This window comes from Betta splendens, chromosome 6 (genome assembly GCF_900634795.4).
Source record: "Betta splendens chromosome 6, fBetSpl5.4, whole genome shotgun sequence".
NCBI classification, from domain to species: Eukaryota; Metazoa; Chordata; class Actinopteri; order Anabantiformes; family Osphronemidae; genus Betta; species Betta splendens.
Window position 1 is genome coordinate 11,561,143 of NC_040886.2, and position 10,017 is coordinate 11,571,159.

At 39.3% G+C, this 10,017-nt stretch overlaps 2 protein-coding genes across 2 annotated transcripts in view; both read left to right on the plus strand.

Moving 5' to 3' along the window:
* The first annotated feature begins 7,054 nt into the window (after window positions 1-7,054).
* pex11a (peroxisomal biogenesis factor 11 alpha) lies at window positions 7,055-9,975 on the plus strand. Its single transcript, XM_029154883.3, has 3 exons — window positions 7,055-7,412; window positions 7,509-7,621; window positions 8,568-9,975. The coding sequence occupies exons 1-3, from the start codon at window positions 7,357-7,359 to the stop codon at window positions 9,134-9,136; spliced, it is 738 nt and encodes a 245-aa protein (XP_029010716.1). The 5' UTR covers window positions 7,055-7,356; the 3' UTR covers window positions 9,137-9,975.
* The window catches only part of fkbp16 (FKBP prolyl isomerase 16), a 43,726-nt gene continuing 41,213 nt past the window's right edge, over window positions 7,505-10,017 (plus strand). Inside the window, exon 1 of the mRNA XM_029154879.3 lies at window positions 7,505-7,621. The gene's annotated coding sequence lies outside the window, so the exon portion shown is untranslated. The remainder of the gene's footprint in view (window positions 7,622-10,017) is intronic.

The following is a 10,017-nucleotide window of genomic DNA, read 5'->3' on the forward strand; positions in this document are numbered from 1 at the left end:
TAAAGTTACAACCAGAATTTTTCTGTTTAAAACTGATTTTAAAAGTTTCTAATTCATCACGGTTTAAAATGTAAAAAATATACTTGTTTACATCTTTATTGAATTTATTACTAAATTATTCTGGCTACCACGGCTGCTGTTTTTTTTTTCTTCTTCCTATCAAAGCTTGTGCATCAAAAATAATAAAGTACAGGGGAAAATCAATTCTACAGTCTGGTTGAAACTGAGTCACGCTTATCATCGATGTGTTACATTGAACCACTCATGATTCAATGTCACCCAAATTCATGAACCCACGGAGGGACCCTCTGATCACAGATGCTTGCAGAGTGGTGGGCTTTGATGTTCATTGTTGTGTGAGGATGAGGGTGAGGCGGCTCAACATGACTCACTCCTCCATCACTTCAGGCCTTTATTTCACTTCCCTGTTGATGTAACAGTTGTTTCCAAGTCCAAATTCTAATTTAATTGTCTGTTGACTGTGTTTAAACTGGAAAAGACCTGCTGACACTAGAGACCAAAATAACTGCATAGAAGCGATGTTGCAGCTCAGACAATATTGTGTTTTGCTTTGTTTTTTGATAAATATAATAACTTTCACACCGAAAACTACAAGATGTGTTACTCTGAAATGGATTATTGAATGATGATTTATCATCTTTCCAGCTTGTCCATGCTGCATGTCACAGTTCCTTCTCGGCCTCTCGTCCAGTTGTCGTGTTTCCTGTTACCTGTAATTGGATTGTCTGTCCAGAGTGATTAAACCTTTGCTTCTGTTTTACCCGCTGGACTTGCACAGTTGTTCCTGCCAGGAGCGTGTTGACCTCTGTGTGCCTTCAGACTTGGCTGGTTCTCCTTGTTATTGTGTTTCTGCAGACCGACAGAAGTCTCCGTTAGTATTCACTTCACCCGTCTGCCAATCTGTGAGTTTGTACCTGTGCCCACTCCCTGGTGTTTATAACCACAGGCAATAAAGCCACAGTACACTCAGCCTTTCTGTGTGACAGTAACAACAACACAACTATATTTATTTATCTTTATATTCTTTCTGTTTTATACTTTATTTTTTGTATCAGATCAGATCAGATTACACATCCCGATGAATGAAATATCTTTTAGCTAAAGTGTAAATTATTCAGATCTTCACAAACATACTCAAACAAACTCAAAATCACACTATTAAACTGTTCACGCATGCTTGTTGATTGACATGTATTAAATACTGGGTTGTTCATTTGATTAACTAACTGATTAACTGCAAATTCAACGCAGCTCGTCCCCATAACCGTTATCCACTGCTAATTTCAGTGATTTCAAATTTGCGCTGATTGATAGAAAAGACCATCATGCATCGTTTTTTCACTTGTGTCTTATTATCACGTGTGATTCCATGAGCTCCACTAATTACATTTAATCTTCTTATGAACCCACATTGATTAATCAAATTGGAGCAGCGCTAGTGAGCGTTTCTTATCTGTCAGCAGTAATGTGTCAGTCACCACACGACTGTATTAAGAACGTACCTTTTATATCAGAGTTCTCTCTCTGCTCTGTTCAGAATGACAGTAACCTACATAACTTACGTCGTTACACCTGTGTGATGTGAGAACTTCTCATCAGAAACGGAAGATCATTCATTGTAACGCTGGTTAAAAAATGTCCGTAAACACTTCACTCATAGCTCAGTTTCAGCCTATCTATAATGTTCCTCGTGTATAAATTAAGAAATTATACTCTCTATACTCACATTTTATCTTCAAACACATGACTAATGCTGTTCTATTTAACTTGTGCATGTATCATATGTTTCATGTGTTTGCGTCAGAGCTGCTGTGATGATCTGTCCCTGCATCTCCTCTGCAGGGGTGCATCGTGTTTGCTCCCATTAGTTAAATAAGAAATGTGTTATTTTTGTCCCTTTTATGAGTGAAAGTCAAAGCCTTTGTAGAATCGACTTGTTGTAAGCTCACAGGTTTCTGCACCATGACTTATTCATCAGGAAACAGTCAGGATGAGATCTGAATAGGAAGAGTGGCACAAAACTGGATAGAATATTCATGCACTCACATTCACTTTACACTTTATGTACCTGCACCGCACTCAGAACAACAAACAAGTCCTTTATGAAGTACTTGACGATGTGAAGCCCACTCAAGATGTTCATAATGTAAATAAGGACCAGGAATACGGTCAAAGACCTGTTGAATGAAGGTTCCTCCAGTTCTAAAGAGGCTCCAGAGTGTGGAGGGGACCGGTGACTGTCACATCTGTTTATTCAGGTGATTTATTTGTTCCTTCTTCGCCACTTTAGTTGTCACCTGTTGCTTTACTCTGACTCACACAAGATCACAGAGACAGGAGGACTGCAGTGACTCCAGGCGGTCTCCATGGAGTCCGTGTTGAAGTGCAGACTGAGTGGGAGCGCATTGCACGTATATCCGAATGTGACGCACCCCTGTATGTGAAGAGGGTCTAATGAACCACACGAAGACTCTTGTAGCACTGAGGAAACATTGTGGATTTAATGTTTACAAATGATTATGAGACGCAGAATAAAGAAAAACTTTTTGTCTTATTTACCTGCATTTTTGCTGGTGTGAACTAATCGGAACGCGGCATTTCACGGCCACTGAGCTGATTGTGACAGATTTACACTAAACCATTACAAACAGGAAGGCGAACTGACCCTTGAAGATGGTTTAGAATTAAATAATTTTACTTAAATTAATAAGTCATTTATTCATAATAATGAATCACTTGAAATGACGGTTAAAACGAATACAAGCATGGGCCGATTTGCTGGTGTTAGCCTTCCTATCGTTTCCAGTGGATCAATATTCAGCCTGCAGTAACGCATTCTTTCATATGTCGTTTTCTATTTATAGCTCTTTCTTTGCTCCGTTCCATATCTATAACACACAACCACAGCACAGAGTCTGAACCTGACAGGGGCTGCAATGACAACAGAAAGGCAGCTTTAAAGCGATGCTGACGCCTGCGTTCTAATAGTAAGAGCAAGTAAACTCTCACCTGAATAAAGCCTGTGTGTTTCACAGGTGCAATCAAATCTCAATGCATACATTTACATACATCCATGCAAATGCTGGCGCTAAGTGTCCATGCGGCCACGCGAGCATAATGGCTTTCTAATCTTCTGCTATTTTCTCTGTGGGTGCATTGTCCACATACTGTATTCATTGTGCTCAGTGTCGTTTGACTTCCTTTTGGCTTTATGATCATGAGGTTTAGGTGACTTTACAACAAATATGGCTTTTCATGAAAAGCTGCAGTATTGGCTGATAAATTAGCCAAAGTTCCAGGAACAGACACAGACAAGGTCACATTTTGTTCTGGCCGTCGGGATGAGCTACAGTAACTCAGTAACAGTGTCTTTTGTGAATTGTGACATGGTGATGTGTTTCATGATGTCAGTTTCAGCGCTGGGCAGCCTCTTTTTAGGCTTCCGTACGTGCTAATTGTCTTGTCAACTCTACATGTACCTGCCATAGCAACAGGAAGATGCACCCAGAAAAGACTGTCATTTCCTGTCACAGCCTCCCCGCTGTTTTTGGCAGGCAGTTGATCGGAGTTAAGTGCAGGATCTGCTGAAATAGTGTTTATCACCAATCACAGGATATTAACCGTAATCACTAAACACTAGAAAGAATATGTTTTCTAATATAGCACAGCTCTGTTTGACCTGTCTTTAAAGAAAACAAAAGAAACAAAATCACACAAAATGTTTTATTTGATTTTTATACTAACTCTAGCAAAGTCACCATGTCTTTTATTTGGGTTATGAAATCAAATTATTGCTTTAAAAAAAGGAGGTAAACCTATTGCCTCTTTGCCTTTAAGGCACCCGATGCAGAAGATGAATGTAATAACGTGACGCAGACATGCTGATTTTGTGATGCTATTTAGTAAAACAGAAAAAAAAGGCAGTGAGGAAAACATGGACGTGTGATGATTCATTAAACATCTAAAAAAAAAAACTCCTCATTGCGATATGGACAGAATTAACGTTCTGTGGCGAAGTGGAGGATGAACTATTCCAAGGTGGTCTGTGAAAATTACCGGATGTTGGTTTGCATTAGGCAGACATTCAGCGAGACAAAGACAAAAGAAGCAGCAAATGCTTCCCCAGAGAGCCAGGAGGAGAAAAGGAGGCAGAGATACTGCGTGAGGTAAATCAGAGGCAAAAATGTGCCGTGAGTCATACCGCAGTCAAATCACACAGACGTGGAAAACATTGATATCTGCCATGGCGACACGGATAGCGTTAACACCACTGTTTGTTTTAAATAAAAATTCATTAATTTACCTGTATCCACCACTAAAGATCCATGTTTTCTTTGTGGCCTTATTTTTCCCCATCGTATATGTGTTCCCAAATGCTGCTGTGTTTCCATCAAAGCAGCAAAACAGGCTTTACTACAACAAGGAAAACAACAGTAAAACAAATGTAAATATAGCACATGGCGACGTGATGGACCGATGACCTGTCCAGGGTTAAATTTTGCCTGATTGACCCTGAGCGACCTTTTGCAAGGAATGAACGACTAAGACAGTGATAGGCAAGGACGTGAGCTGATAGGAATGATTTCTACTAGGAGCTCTGACAGACCTTCCTCCCTCTCTTCATGTACATGAGCTTCATGTACATATTTTAAACTTTTTTTAAATTTTTTGCTTCAGATGGTCTTGAAGTTCCTCCTGCTTTCATGGGATGACTCCCACTTGCATTTCTGAACTCCTACGCTCATTTTCTAACCCAAAGCCCCTCAGGTCCTCTGTGCAGCTTTACGGTTGAGGCTGAGGCTGTAGCCCCTATTATGGATGCGCCTCCCACACCACATCAGATCTGCTCCCATTACTGACACTTTTAAAACGTTCTCACATGCTTTATTTTCAGCACTTCGCTTTTGTGTCTGCATAACATACTTGTGAACGCATGAGTGTGTGTGAGTTGGTGAGCTTTCTGTTCTCAGGACGCCGTGGTTTGCTCTGCTCTATTGATTGTTTTATAACTGCGCACGTCTATTTTTGCTTTTGATTGTGCAAAGGAACGATCTGTTGTTTCAAACTAGGATTTACATGAACAAATGCTAATACTTATGAGTCACTGCCCCTACGTTCAGCTGTTGACACTGTAACCGCTTTTTTGCAAACTGATTCAAACTAACCCTTAAAGAAAGTATAAATATAAGTTTTAATTAACACACAATGGACCTAAAAAAAGGGTATTTATTCTATATATTTTATTCTATATATTTATTCAGAGTGAACAGGGTATTTATGAAAAAACATGCTTCAAAGACAATAAAATGTTTTATTATTTATTTATTATTTAAGTGTGCAGACCTACAGACCTACATGCTGGTAAAGATTCATAGATAATAGTCACCTGACAGTCAAACTAATATCATCATGGGGTTGTAGAAAGAAGTTTTCCCCAGGAAGAAGACAAAAAGGTTTTTTACAATTACCTGTTTTACCACAGTCCACCACTTGAATGGAAAAATAGCCCAGCTCATGTTGCATTTCATAGGGACCTGACAATGGCCTGTGGATTTAGACACAATCACATTTAAATCACTGTCACAGGGATCACTGGATTTTATTTGGTCTGTTGTGTACAACTCAAAGCAATGTAATATTACAACTTCATTATAAGGCATGATGTGGCAGTCTTGCACTTGAATATCCAGCTTATCATAGTAGTGGCCTTGACCTTGATGCTGGCTTATTACAAGTCTTTTGTATGCGATACATGACACACTAAACTGAAAGGAATGGTACAGTACAGACTACAAACTCAACCCAGCAATATGTTGTCTCAAACAAACAGAGGTAAGGGAACCAAGAGACAGATTATGTGTTCAGACTGCGTAATGTAATAAATATATTATCCAGTGGAAGCTAACGTACATCAATTCTGAAGGAAATTCAAAATGCATACAAATGTCTCTCGGAGGAACAAACAAGCAAGACAAAGCTCCTACTATTCTGTCCTAATAAATAGGAGATTTACCTTTCAGCCCTTTGTGACATCAGTGGAGAAAAACGAATGTAGTTTTATCTGGGTTGACAGCTGAATAAATCCAATGTGAACTGTGGGCCCTCGGGTCTTTAAGAGGGTGTAAATGGGCCCACATTACACATCTGCATGTGTACTAAATAGGTATAATTTAACCGGCTCCTTCACTATTCACTATTACAAAATTTAACCCATCTTCACTCAATGGGCTTCATCCATCCATCCATGCATCCATCCCTGAATGTTCTCTGGTGCTGCCACCACTAAACAATTTCCAAACACATCATTCAAATAAAATATATGCATGCACAGTATAAATGACATTCGCCATTTGTGGCCTTTAAAATTCCCCACCAACTGTGTCAACTGACTGATAAAAGATTAGGACAGAAATAATCTCAGGTTGATGGATGGCATTTTGCTGTAGGTAGTATCACTTTGTGTTGGATTGACATGTTATACCCCACCCCTATTATAGTAAAATAAAAAAACATTGGAAAGCTCCCTGGAAATCACACATTTATATAAATATATCTTTCAAAGTGTAGCTAGACAAGCTGTTGGCCTCAGGTTCACAGTGCCAGACTGACTCATTCATTTGTTTGATGTGAACTGTCACAAATCTGTATTCAGGTATTAGATCATGCCTCTGTCCCTATTTCTGATTTGTCCTGTACAGCAATTAACCTCAGCCTTTGAAAAAATGTAAAGAAGGACTTTGTGGCAGTGGTTGATCATTTTAACTGCAGCACTATCTTTTAATCAAATGGCCTGAAAATGAAGGTGTGTCTCAAAGTTATATCTACTTTCATCTGTAAATTTTGTGATAAAAGCAATTATTTTATTAATCTTTTCTTGTAAGTTTAATTTGAACTAACTATTTAAAACTAAAGGTTTCGGTAAATTTAGTAAACTTTAGTTTTGTCGGACACTGTAAAGCATAAACAAGTGTTTATAGTTTCTATGATAACAAAGGGTAACGCAGGTGCGTCCATCAAACCCGCTCGGCTATTGGTCCGTTAGTAAAGCCGTCCGTGGGGAAACACGTTCGCGCTGTCAGCTGTCATGGATTGACTGAAGCGTGAGGGAAACCAGCGTGGTGCGTGGCAACGTGAAAGAAGTTCAGACACGTTCAGGTTATGTGCTTTACTTACATTCGGAGGAGGTAAATGAACCGTCGTTGCTGATATTCAGCCTGAGACAAGTAACTAACAACGTTGACGAGAAGTTAGCTGATTAGCCTAATGCTGCCGCGGCGCTCACCTCTGCCCTCGTTTAATAACTAGCTACGATCTCTAGAACACAGTAATTAAACCATGGCCGCGCTTATAAACTTCACCAACCAAAGTCAAGGAAGAGACCGCATATTCAGGTAAGTTAGGTTATGCTTCACCTAAACGGTGTCGGCTTTTTAAACTAATAGCTTAAGTCACTAACGTCAACTTCGTCTCGTGTGTTTTTACGTCAGAGCAACCCAGTATGCGTGCGCCCTGTCGGTGTATTTACTCCGAAACAAGGAAAGACCGGACCTCGTGGAGAAACTTAAAAGCCTGGAAGTCAGCATGAGCACTGGACGAAAATGTGAGTACAACAATAAAGCTACTCGACTCCACGCTCGGGGTGTGTTGGAAAGTATGGAGCTGGTTTCTACCAAATGAAACAAGAGGCAGTCACAGAAATGAAGAGCTATCCCAAAAATACACTTTATACATGTGTGTGTAAAATAGTTATAATATTGAGTTTTAGTGAATCAGTCCATACAATAAAATGTGGATGTTCCAGAGCTTTGTTGGATCTTTGGACTGAGCAGCCTCAAAAAATGCCTTGAAAAATATTTATTATGGCTTTGGTTGAGCTATGGTTGATGCTCCACTGCTCTGGGCTCTTGTGCAGGCAGGAAAATACAGAATACACGAACATAAACTTTAAATAATGGCATAAAACACCCCTTAATGGGTGTTTAAATAAAAGAACTGTATCAGTTGCTCTGTAAAGCACATTCCAGACTTACAATTTTGCTTTTACTTTCCTACTTTAATTTGACTTTGGGCCTTGGGTTTAGACCCAATTCTTGGCTCTGTGGCTTGACTGCATGCGTCAGATGACTGCACCCACTGTAACACTCGTGATCATAACATTTATCTAGATGTTTTCAGATAGGTTTACTTTAACCTTGGGGGAAATCGCTTTGTTCTTTTAACCACAGACTTCACAAGACTTGGGCAGGGTTAAGCAATCTAGTGCAATGCTTCGTCTCCAGATGCAGCAGAGGATCCTTTCTAAAGTTTTCAAGCCTCAAAGTTTGCAATTAAGAGATTCAGCTAGAATAGTGTTACAGGTGACGATGTAAACAAGGGAGAGCACAATGTCTTTTTGTCACAGAGACAAGCGTAATTTAATTGAAGGTGCTGAGGGTTGATTAAACATTTTTGAGTGTCCATAGGAAACTGCTGCTATGAAATGTTGATCTGACATTTCATATTAAATTGATTACTATATTAATGCCCTTTTCTTCCTCCTTTGTCAGTGTTCAGACTGGGAAACACAATAAATTCCATTGAGGCTGCTAAGCGAACCATGCAACTCTCTGACCGAGTGCTGTGCCTGTGCCTCACTGTGGCCAACATCAACCGGGCGCTCTACTTTGCCTGTGACAATGTGCTTTGGGCCAGAAGTGTTGGCCTAATCCGTGATATCAACAAGGAACGTTGGAGCCTAAATGCCTCTCGCTGCTACTTCCTTTCGATAGTTATGAGCTTGACCAGAGATGTTTACATAGTCTCCCAGTTAATGGTGCAGAAAGTAAGAGATAAACGCTTTAGACAGAAAATGGATCAGCATCTCAGCGAGAGTCCAGAAATAGCTGAACCTATCATTCCTCAGCTGGATGCTTTTCTCTTCCTACTATTGGAGAGCCTAAGATCACAGCCGGCTGTTGCCTTGGATACACTAAAAAACATTTGTGATCTTTTTATTCCCTTAGACAAATTGGGACTATACCAGTCAAATGCTGGAGTGGTGGGATTCTGTGGCCTGGTGTCCTCAGTGATTGGTATTTTAACCCTTGCACAACCCAAGTTGCGAATCACACCATGATAATGAGGGATGAGGTAACCCTTAATGATTAGCTACAGTTAAAATGAGTCATGACGGGTTTATGAAATGATTTTGGAGCTGGAGCTGTAATAGCGGACTCAGGTTAATCTGGTGCCAGAAGAGATTAGGATCGCATCAAAGGCACATTTTATAACACGGGTGTTATTACAGCTCGAGCCAACAACATGAAAGACGTTGTACACATCCACAAACACTGGATTTGGCTATTTTGTAATAGGTTAACAATTTATTTTTGAAATCCAGAGGAAAACCTATACATTCCTGTTCTCCATCACTACAAACAATAGTTTAGAATATATTTTTCTGAGTTTAGCATTTACTTTTGCATCAATTCTTAGTTTGTAAGATGTTTTCCAGGGTGGTGTCACTTCTCATGATAGATTTAAGCTGCTTATTGTCATACCTCTTAGATCTAAGTCAAGAATAAACTTCTGATCTAAACATGCTTATAGAGGGAAAACACTGTTAAGGACTTACAGGGAATTATGTGATCTCTTATGTATTTTCATAATGTCATTCAAGGTACTGAACTTTGGCTGTTAGACAGTCAATAGCACAGAAATGATCAGGTACACAAATGAAAACAACTATGCAATTTATTTAGCTGTTTAATGAGATATTGTGTATAAATTTACACTATTTGTGTGTTAAGCAATATATGAACCTATGCATAAATATGAGACGATTAAAATGTACAAGTTTAGAAGAAAGCACCAACCTTATGAATTATCACGGGTCAGATGGTTAAAATGCTCCTACTGTTGCATTTGATTAGAAGGGTAATAAAACACTGTAATGAACCAATATATGAGATGTAACATTGGTGTTTTCAAAATCTATGTTTGTATTTCATCAGTAGT